Below are 11,821 nucleotides of genomic sequence, written 5' to 3'. Positions count from 1 at the left end.
ACTGGAAAAGAGAGCCAGAGAGAGACTCAAAAATGAAAATTCACTACAAGACTTCACAGAATTCGACGTTTTATAAAACATTCCCTGTTCCTTTAAAGCTGAAGTGTGTAGGGGGCACACACACACACACACACACACACACACACACACACACACACACACACACAGACAAACACACAGACACACACACTCACTCACACACACACACACACACACACTCACACACACACAGAGATACAGAGGGCCTTTATTAACCCCCTGGAGCCGTATGGATTACTTTTATGATGGATGGATTAGTTTTATTGGGCTTCAAATTCTAAGGTACCATTCACTCCCATTATAAAGCTGGGAAGAGTCAGGATATTTTTAATATAACTCCGATTGTGTTTGTCTGAAATAAGAAAGTCATGTACACCTAGGATGGCTTGAGGGTGAGTAAATAATGGGATCATTTAAATTTTTGGGTGAACTAACCCTTTAATTAGGGTTTTATACAGATCCTTTTCCTCTAAAGGCCGATTTATGTGTCCTCATGCATCTATAGCTCTGAAATAATTATTATCATATAATTTATTTATTAAATAAACTAAAAGCAATGTAATACTGTAATTTATTAGTATATATTAAACCATTGCAGCATTAAAATGTGTTCAATTAAACATTTTGGCACATTTTATTTATAATACATATTTTCAGAGAACATGAGCAGAAAGACCATAAATCAGACATGCACTGTATGCTTGCTATTGAGTCACTTAAGCAATAATACATTCATATTTTGCCAAACGTTGACACTCTGTGCTGAAAATAAAAATCATGCAATGTTAATTAATAACTACTCGCTTGAACAACACAAAATGGGTGTGGTTTTACAGCTTAAACGCTTCCTTACTGTATGCCATAATGTCAAACAGCCGATTAAAACAACACACAGATCGAAAAGGTCTCACTGAAGACAACAAGCATATACTGTCACACAACCAAGTATTGAGTAAAAGCCATGAAAGCACACAAAGTTGCATGTAAAGTTGTAAACAGATGTTGCTTTTGGATGCGTTTCTGCTGGCAACTTCACGAAACAAACAGAAATTGATAAACAGCACATGCTCCTGATTTAAACAAGCATAAATGCGACGTGATATTATCCATACAACTTAAAATTACCTTTTAAAACACAAATATCTGTTTAATCGTCTGGTTACATTTTTGGACAGAACTATCCTTTAAGGCATGCTATGAGTACTCTAGGGACACACACAGAGAGATGCCCGCGTCATTAGGAGCCGTGCGCCAGTCGTTGATGTAACTGTGGGATCAGGCGTCTGCGCTCTGTTGAACGAGCAGGATGTCACAGTGGCTGCTGAATGAACCGATGAGTCACGCATTAATTAGTTGCTCCAACATTGACTGAATATTTAATTAATGCTCTATTGCCATGGAGGTCCCCGTGACACATGGCACTCAGCATAGGACACACTAATGAATCACAGACCCCTACACACACACACACACACACACGAGACGTTGTGCACTACAGCGTAGACAGCATTGGGGGTTATAATTGGATCGTTCTAGTTTATGTCGCTTCACAAAATTCAATGCTCATCAGTTGGGTCTCTTTAAAACAGCATTCCCAGACATGAGGGTAAAAATAAATAAAAATAATTAAATAGATAAATAAATAACACTTAATAAATATAATCATGAATAAATAAATAACACTTACATAAATGTTAATAAATAAATATTATAGTATATCAATAAATAATGTATATTTAAATGTTTGAAATGAATAATATCATAAATAAATACATGAATAAATATTATTACAATTTTTATAAAATGTTACAATCAATAAAAAATATTTAAGTGTTAAAAAAATTAATTGTGCCATAAGTGTATGTAATTGATTACAAAGTTTATAATTAAATAAATATTATAATAAATAAACTACATTTATTTAAATGCTTATAAATAAATAACACTTAATAAATACATTTACATAAATGTTTATAAATAAATATTATAGTATATTAATAAATAATGTATATTTAAATGTTTGAAATAAATAATATCGTAAATAAATACATAAATAAATATTATTAAAATTTGTATAAAAAGTTATAAATCAATAAATAATATTTAATTAAATGTTAAAAAATGTATTGTGCCATAGGTGTATGTAATTGATTACAAAGTTTATAAATAAATAATATAATAAATAAACTACATTTATTTAAATGTTTATAAATAAATTAATTTAAAAAAATTAAAAATTAATTTATCACAAAAGCACGTTTCCTGTATAAATTCTGCCCTCCAAATCCAGAAACCGCAAGGGTTCAGATTTTCTTGTGTTCACTGTTCAAATTGTTTGTCATCCGCTGCAGGTCAATTGCACTAGTCAATAATGTCCTTTGAATTTCCGCCCCACAGATGAGTCAATATAAATGATGAATTGGCTAATATTCTTGAACAATTCAGCGGTGGTTGCAACGGCAGGTGTATTCTGTGGCCTTCATCTGCATGATTAACCTTGATCCAATATTTGCCTTGATTTTTTGCTTTGATATTTAATTTTTTTGGACCGTGTGTGGCATTAGAGACACTTAAGCTAACCAAATAAGAGTAATACTAATAATATTTTTATTTGATTTTTCTGCTCTCACACATCATCATTAGTGTTTCATATGATCTCGTATTACAATAAATGACATCAAACGACTATTCGACAATTAAAATTTTGGTCTACAACTTGTTTCGTTTCAGCCCTACTTCAAATACGACACTATGAGAACAAGCAAAATGATTGACAGGTGCAACGCGTCATACACAGACACATACACAGTTTTGTTTGCTGTTTATAAAGTCTATAGCTGTCACAGAGACCGGTGAGATATGGTAAATAGTCTGCACTTATATAGCGCCTTTTTAACATTAGCAGTTTTCAAAGCGCTTTATACTGTGACTCATTCACCCATTCACACACCAATGATGGCAGAGCTGCCATACAAGGCGTTAGCTGGCTAGGTTCAGTGTCTTTAAACTGTCCAAAGACACTTCGGCACTTCGCGTGGGCCGTGAATCGAACCAGCAAGCCTGTGATTAGTGGACAACCCGCTCTACCACCTGAGCCATGAAAAGAATCACTTACAGAAAAAAAAAAACACCACCACAACAACAACAAACCATTACGGAAAGTCATGGTGTCAACTCACTATAGCTTCTTCCATCAGTAGTGAGGGATTTACATGTTATAAATTAAAGAATGTCAAGCTGACAGAGAAGATTAATGAGTTAGAGACACACATCTGAATGCTAGTGGAGGTTAGTGAGAAAGAGAAGCTGGTAGATACAGTTTCAGATGCGGGTAGCACAGTGAGCAACACACACACACTTTGGTTCTGGCTCTAGAGCCCCCGTAGCAAGGCGTTTGGGTGATGTCAAAGCAGCATACTCATATGGCAAAGCGACACCACTCTCCCATTCCTGTTAGGGTTTCCAATCGAGTCACCCCACTCAGTGATGCAACCACTGATAATAATTTTGAAAGAGACTAAATAATCGGTGATTCTATTGTAAGGAATGTGGAAATTGAGACTCAAGCCACCATTGTAAAATGCATTTCTGGGGCTCGAGCATCTGACATCAGATCCAATTTACAAGTGCTGGCTAATGCTAAATGTAGATTTTCTAAGATTGTTATTCATGTCGGCACTAATGATGTCCGGCTTAACTCCTCATTATCCAAGAAACTTTAAAATAGCAGTTATCAAACCGCTTATTAACCCTCTGGGGTCGACGGACGCACCGGCGTGTCCTGCTGGATATTTTCGTAATTACAGCAGAAACAACTTAAAAGTACTCCATCATTTTTGGGTATACAGATAAGTGTCAGACATCATTAGAGACTATAAACGGTCTACTTTTATTTTTGTACACTTACAATAACAACAAAATCTTGTGCTTTTGTAAAATAAAGAAAATAAAAAGGGTCAGCTGTCAGCAGTCTCTGTGTTCACGAGCATATTTCAGAAACACGTCATAAAAATGAACTGAAACTCCGCAAATACTAATCACACAAACATGAAACCTATGTCTAAAGAAAGCTTAAAATGTCTACTTTTAAATAAAACAATAAAAATGTAAGCAAATATTCTCATGCAATGCAATCTGTTTGAAACAAAGCGATGTACAGTTTTTACCAGTCCATCTCATTATCTGTAATGTGATCACTCCCACCAGCAGAGCGCGCCATTCATACGCTAATGTGCTGAGACATCAACGCTAATATACACACCCCTGACTGTTAGGTTGTAAACACTTTTCATAAATTTTTCTGCGCATTTGCAACGCTACACAGGTGACTGTGAGGTTTGATTTAAACACATTTCATTCATTTTTCTTCACGTTTGCAAAAATACACAGACGAGAAAGCTCCAGGATAGTAAGGAAGATTTAACATTTTCCTCAGAAAAAGAGCAAGAATCCGATGAACGTTTGTATTTTGAAGAGAGACTTGATCCAGCCGAGGACGAGTATTTTGGACGAGTAAGTCAATTAGTTTTCATTAGTTGACATGCTATTTTATATAAAAATTTACATATTTTACTATTGGGACTATTTGCCAGCCTGGATTCAGAGTATTGACATTTTAAATATGTCCTAATAAGCAAGTTTTAGTTACATTTAAATGTTGTTTTAGCTAAAGCAGGCATTTACATTGTATGCTGTATGATATAATTATGATATATAAAAATAATATGAATGTTTAGATGATATTTTATCTAGTGTTTATGCTGCCTCATTATCATCAATGTGTGTGCTTGCAAATATGTGTTCAGGTTAAATGAGTAAAATGCACTTTAAATATGCCCATATTAGAAAATCATCATATTATAATGATTTCTGAAGGATCATGTGACACTGAAGACTGCAGCGATGATGCTGAAAATTCAGCTTTGATCACAAAATGCATTTTACAATATATTCAAATAGAAAACTGTTCTTTTAAATTGTAAAATGTGTTCACACAATGTTTTTACTGTATTTTGGATTAAATCCAGTCTTGGTGAGCAGAAGAGACTTCTTTTAATAGTAGTGTAGGTCTAAAATTAAGTACAGTCTTTATGTAAAGAAAATGTATAGTCAGATTACTTCTTTTAACTTAACTTGATTTTTATCATTAAGTCTCTTCACATTCATTCTCTATCCCTCATTGATAGGCCCAGGGGAGGGGTGTTTTGTCTCAGGTGTGAATACATCCATATTCATGATAGTTCACGCCTCCTCGCATATTACCATCAACACTAAAAGTGTCTTACAAAAGTTCAATGACTATATTGTTTTGTATGAATGAGTGATCAGGATGGTTTTCACATCATTTTGTAGCAAAAACTCTCGGCTACAAGATCCAGTTCTCAAAGGCCTTGTGGACAAATGTTTAGTATGTGTTATATGACCTTGTTTCAATGACTTAAAAAATTTTTTTTCAAAAACCACGCATAAACTTTATTTTCTCAAAAATACAAACCTGTACACACATGTTGCTCACATATTATTGTAGCCCAGTTTGTGCTGAATACAGTGTTTTCAGACTTTATCCATTAATATGTTTTTAAGCAACTGAAAAAAGCCCAAATGTCAAGGCATGTCAAAACTTCTCCAGGGCCCAAAATACCCTCAGACCCCAGAGGGATAAGAAGCCACAGCTTGATCCTAGAGAATTGTCTAATTATAGACCGATTTCAGATCTTCCATTTATGTTGAAAATACTAGAAAAGGTAGTGTCCTCCCAACTGTTAATTTTGACAGAGAAATTATATATATATGAAGAATGTCAGTCAGGATTTAGGCCCCATCACTGTACAGATCTGCACTTATCAGAGTTACAAATGATTGCTCTCATCATCTTCTAGTGCTTGTAGATCGTAGTGCTGCCTTCGACACATAGATCATGATATTCTCTTGAATAGGATGGAGAATTATGTTGGCATTTGTGGACATGCATTAGCTTAGTTTAGGTCCTATCTCTCTGACCGCTACCACTCTGTATGTGTAAAGGAGGAGCTGTCAGATCAAATTTAATATGGAGTGCCACAGGGATCAGTTTTAGGGCCTCTGCATTTCTCCCTATATACGCTTCCCCTGAGAAACATTATCAGGAACCATGAAATTAGTTTTCCCTGTTATGCCGACGATACCCAACTTTATATTTCTTCGATTTTTATATTTTCCAAATGAACACATGCTATCTGTTTCTTATGCCGAAAAACTAAATGAATGCGTTCATGACCTCAAGTCTAGATTATTGTAATGCATTACTGGGAGGATGTCCTGCAGGTTTAATAAATAAACTTCAATTGGTTCAAAATGCGGCTGAAAGAGTGCTGAATAGAACCAAGAAATATGATCATATTAGCCCCATTTTATCGGCATTATATTGACCACCTGATAAATCTCGTATTCATTTTAAAACCACCTTAGAATGGTTTATCTCCAAAGTACTTAAGTGACCTTGTATCACACTATAATCCATTATGCTCACTACGATCGTAAACCTCTGGCCTGTTACAAATACAGAGAATATCAAAATCCACAAAAGGTGGGAGATCATTTTCATATTTGTCTCCTAAACTATGGAACAGTCTTCCTAGCAGTGTTCGGGACTCAGACACACTCTCTCAGTTTAAGTCTAGACTAAAGACTCGTCTATTTAGCCGGGCATACACCTAATTTATCCCTCAATTCATAGTTACTGTATGCTGCTTCAGTTAGGTCTGCTGGAACTGAAAACACTTCTCGTATCCTTTAACCCTGCTTTAAAGTGAATGGCATCTATGCAAATTTTATTCAATTTCTTTCCCCGTCTAAACCTCGGGATTATATCCTGATGTTACCAGAGCCAGCTAGATCCATCTCCAATCATGCCTGATTCCCACTGTGTCGCTGAGTGATGATGACCAACTGCAGCCTGTGCCAGCCAGACTTCACAGTGGATGAACTGATGCAAACTCAAAGACCTGTGATTCTTCATGAGCCACTGTCTGAAGCATGGGCTCAGGATGGAGGTCACCAAAATTACCTGCCATAAGCTTCCAGCCGGACTGCGTTGCCCCTCAGGGAATGATACCGATATCAACTTCATCAAAGGAGGGACAACACTCTCTTAAACTACATAGAAACTGAATAAACCACTAACAGAAGCCTGCATCTACTTATACTATATTTCCTCATTAATTCGGGATGACTTCAAGGACTTTAACAATAAAACATACAGTGAGGAAAATAAGTATTTGAACACCCTGCTATTTTGCAAGTTCTCCCACTTGGAAATCATGGAGGGGTCTGAAATTGTCATCGTAGGTTCATGTCCACTGTGAGAGACATAATCTAAAAAAAAAAAATCCAAAAATCACAATGTATGATTTTTTAACTATTTATTTGTATGATACAGCTGCAAATAAGTATTTGAACACCTGTCTATCAGCTAGAATTCTGACCCTCAAAGACCTGTTAGTCTGCCTTTAAAATGTCCACCTCCACTCCATTTATTATCCTAAATTAGATGCACCTGTTTGAGGTCATTAGCTGCATAAAGACACCTGTCCACCCCATACAATCAGTAAGAATCCAACTACTAACATGGCCAAGACCAAAGAGCTGTCCAAAGACACTAGAGACAAAATTGTACACCTCCACAAGGCTGGAAAGGGCTACGGGGATATTGCCAATCAGCTTGGTGAAAAAAGGTCCACTGTTGGAGCAATCATTAGAAAATGGAAGAAGCTAAACATGACTGTCAATCTCCCTCGGACTGGGGCTCCATGCAAGATCTCACCTCGTGGGGTCTCAATGATCCTAAGAAAGGTGAGAAATCAGCCCAGAACTACACGGGAGGAGCTGGTCAATGACCTGAAAAGAGCTGGGACCACCGTTTCCAAGGTTACTGTTGGTATTACACTAAGGCGTCATGGTTTGAAATCATGCATGGCACGGAAGGTTCCCCTGCTTAAACCAGCACATGTCAAGGCCCGTCTTAAGTTTGCCAATGACCATTTGGATGATCCAGAGGAGTCATGGCAGAAAGTCATGTGGTCAGATGAGACCAAAATAGAACTTTTTGGTCATAATTCCACTAACCGTGTTTGGAGGAAGAAGAATGATGAGTACCATCCCAAGAACACCATCCCTACTGTGAAGCATGGGGGTGGTAGCATCATGCTTTGGGGTGTTTTTCTGCACATGGGACAGGGCTGACTGCACTGTATTAAGGACAGGATGACAGGGGCCATGTATTGCGAGATTTTGGGGAACAACCTCCTTCCCTCAGTTAGAGCATTGAAGATGGGTCGAGGCTGGGTCTTCCAACATGACAATGACCCGAAGCACACAGCCAGGATAACCAAGGAGTGGCTCTGTAAGAAGCATATCAAGGTTCTGGCGTGGCCTAGCCAGTCTCCAGACCTAAACCCAATAGAGAATCTTTGGAGGGAGCTCAAACTCCGTGTTTCTCAGCGACAGCCCAGAAACCTGACTGATCTAGAGAAGATCTGTGTGGAGGAGTGGGCCAAAATCCCTCCTGCAGTGTGTGCAAACCTGGTGAAAAACTACAGGAAACGTTTGACCTCTGTAATTGCAAACAAAGGCTACTGTACCAAATATTAACATTGATCTTCTCAGGTGTTCAAATACTTATTTGCAGCTGTATCATACAAATAAATAGTTAAAAAATCATATATTGTGATTTCTGGATTTTTTTTTTTAGATTATGTCTCTCACAGTGGACATGCACCTACGATGACAATTTCAGACCCCTCCATGATTTCTAAGTGGGAGAACTTGCAAAATAGCAGGGTGTTCAAATACTTATTTTCCTCACTGTATAGTTCATACAAATGTACAGCTGCTTTGAAATAACGCCTATTTTGAAAAGCACTATGCACATAAATTTATCTTGACTTCTCACTCATAGATGCGTACTAATTTACACACACTGTACAACACTACACCCTCATCGGCATAAGATCCCTGAAGCGAAGCCTGTTGACAGGTCTCACAGAGCTAATCCTTTATCGGAACAGTGATTCACCAATGTGAGAAAACCTCAAAATCCTCTCGGCAGAAAAACAAAGAAATCATATTTTATTATTTGTTGAAAATTAAAAATGTATGAGATCATGCATGGGAAGGACAAGTCAAATATCACCCAGAGTATACAGAATAAAAGATTAAACATGATTAAAAAAAAAAAAAAACAAAGCAAATTTGGCAGGTTTCGACGTAAGATGCTCGAGAGTGAAAACAAGTTAAACAAAACTAGTAAAAGAGTTGCAAGCCGAGATGGATTGGAGGTCGTTTCGAGCAGGAATGATGTAAAGCAATTTCCTCCCTTTCTCTGGTCGTCTCTTTCTCACTCTCTCTGATCTGGTCGCCTCACTTTGTCCAGCCATTTTCAATACAGCACACAGAGCCCAGAAGCAGCATTTTCATTAAGAGCCTGTTTTCAAGTGGCATGAAGCAGCCAGATCCATATTTCATTACACCTCCTCTGTCTCTCTCAAATTCAAATTCAAATGAGCTTTATTGGCATGACTTGTACAGTATTGCCAAAGCATTGGCCATTACATAGGCAATGAACAAATAATCAATAAAATTAATCAGTGAACAAATGCATGAATACATTTATATATTTATTTATAAAAAAAAACTTTTGAATCAACATTCAGACCTTAGTTTTGTCCACTGGCTGACTCTCGTATTTTGTGGCAGGCTGTTACATACTTTGCTGGAGTTATGATTGAGCTGGAGTTTTCTCCCAAAATATTATTTAATTTATCTGAATTTGGTAATGCCATAAAATTTGGTTCTAGTTGTTGGAATCTAGTGAAATAGTCCGATCTAATGCTGTGATAGTGATCACAGTGTATGAGGAAGTGTTCTTCTGTCTCCACCTCTCTCTGAGAGCACAGAGAACACAGTCTCTCTCTCTCTCTCTCTCTCTCTCTCTCTCTCTCTCTCTCTCTCTCTCTCTCTCTCTCACTCTCTCTGAGAGCACAGAGAACACAGTCTCTGCTCTCTCTCTCTCTCTCTCTCTCTCTCTCTCTCTCTCTCTCACTCTCTCTCTCTCTCTCTCTCTCTCTCTCTCTCTCTCTCTGAGCGCACAGAGCTCACAGTCTCTCTCTCTCTCTCTCTCACTCACTACACACACACACACACACACACACACACACAGTCTCTGCTCTCTTGGCTGCCACCTCTGCCGGTGCCGTCCTCTCTCTACAGCCAGACAGTGGGCACTCAGACACTCTCTCTGTCACACACACACACACACACACACACACACACACACACACACACACACACACACACACACACTGTTGTGTTTCCATGTTTTATGGGGACTTTCCATAGACATAATGGTTTTTATACTGTACAAACTTTATATTCTATCCCCTAAACCTAACCCTACCCCTAAACCTAACCCTCACAGAAAACTTTCTGCATTTTTACATTTTCAAAAAACATAATTTAGTATGATTTATAAGCTGTTTTCCTCATGGGGACCGACAAAATGTCCCCACAAGGTCAAACATTTCGGGTTTTACTATCCTTATGGGGACATTTGGTCCCCACAAAGTGATAAATACACGCTCACACACACACACACACACACACACACACACACACACACACACACACACACACACACACACACACACACACTCTCTCTCTCTCTCTCTCTCTCTCTCTCTCACTCTCTCTGAGAGCACAGAGAACACAGTCTCTCTCTCTCTCTCTCTCTCTCTCTCTCTCTCTCTCTCTCTCACTCTCTCTGAGAGCACAGAGAACACAGTCTCTCTCTCTCTCTCACACACACACACACACACACACACACACACACACACACACACACACAGTCTCTGCTCTCTCGGCTGCCACCTCTGCCGGTGCCGTCCTCTCTCTACAGCCAGACAGTGGGCACTCAGCCTGTATCTGGTCAGGGTCTTTCTCACTTTATGCTCTTTTACACAGCTCAGGTATTCTGCTGGTTTATAATCTCTTTTCAGGTTTAAATAGAGTTCCATCTTTTTTTGTGAATTAGTAGCATCTTTCCAATAGGTAATGTAATTTAGTTTTTGTAATTGTATAATTTGGTTGGGTCAGATAGTGCTGTGCTGGTCTGGCTGTAGTTTGAGCATCAGCTGTGAGAGTGCGGCTCGGGGCGGTTCTGCTCCTGACACCGCAGGGCTTCGGCCTGGTAAGAGCTCGGGTCACTGCGCTTCAGGTGCTGGTAGAATTTCACAGCTCTTTTTTGGATATTGATCAATAGGGGGTATTGTCCTAATTCAGCTCTGCAAGAGTTGTTTGGTGTCGCTCTGTTTACTTTTAGGATGCTTTTACAAATTTGGGAATGCAGAGTTTCGATTTCCTCTTTTTCCCATTTTGAAAAATCTTGGGTTTTTAGAGGTCCCCATATCTCGCTGCCATACAGAGCAATGGGTTCAATTATTGCTTGTAGGATTTTTGGCCAGGTTTGAATTGGAATTTCATGTCGAATAGTATTTTTGATCATGTAGAAGACCCTCATTGCTTTTGCCTTCAGTTCATTCACAGCCAGATTAAAGTTTCGCTCTCTTTCTCCCTGTCTGTCTGTCTGTCTCTCTCGCTCTCTGTCTGTCTGTCTGTCTCTCTCTGTCTCTCTCTCGCTCTCTCTGTCTTTCGCTCTCTCTCTCCCCCTGTCTCTGTCGCTGTCTGTCTGTCTGTCTGTCTGTCTGTCTCTCAATTTTTCAATTCAATTCAATTCAATGGGCTTTATTGG

The 11,821-nt window shown here is 38.3% G+C and overlaps 1 protein-coding gene across 1 annotated transcript in view; it reads right to left on the bottom strand.

The window, feature by feature from the left end:
• Positions 1-11,821, bottom strand: part of LOC127622729 (voltage-dependent calcium channel subunit alpha-2/delta-1-like) — a 123,198-nt gene that overhangs the window by 66,984 nt on the left and 44,393 nt on the right. The window contains exon 11 of the mRNA XM_052096781.1: position 1. This exon is cut by the window's left edge and continues 158 nt beyond it. Within this exon, the coding sequence (XP_051952741.1) occupies position 1 (1 nt within the window). The remainder of the gene's footprint in view (positions 2-11,821) is intronic.

This window comes from Xyrauchen texanus, chromosome 29 (genome assembly GCF_025860055.1).
Source record: "Xyrauchen texanus isolate HMW12.3.18 chromosome 29, RBS_HiC_50CHRs, whole genome shotgun sequence".
Lineage (NCBI taxonomy): Eukaryota > Metazoa > Chordata > Actinopteri > Cypriniformes > Catostomidae > Xyrauchen > Xyrauchen texanus.
The sequence above is the reverse complement of the archived record's forward strand: the minus strand, read 5'-3'. Positions and strand labels throughout refer to the sequence as shown.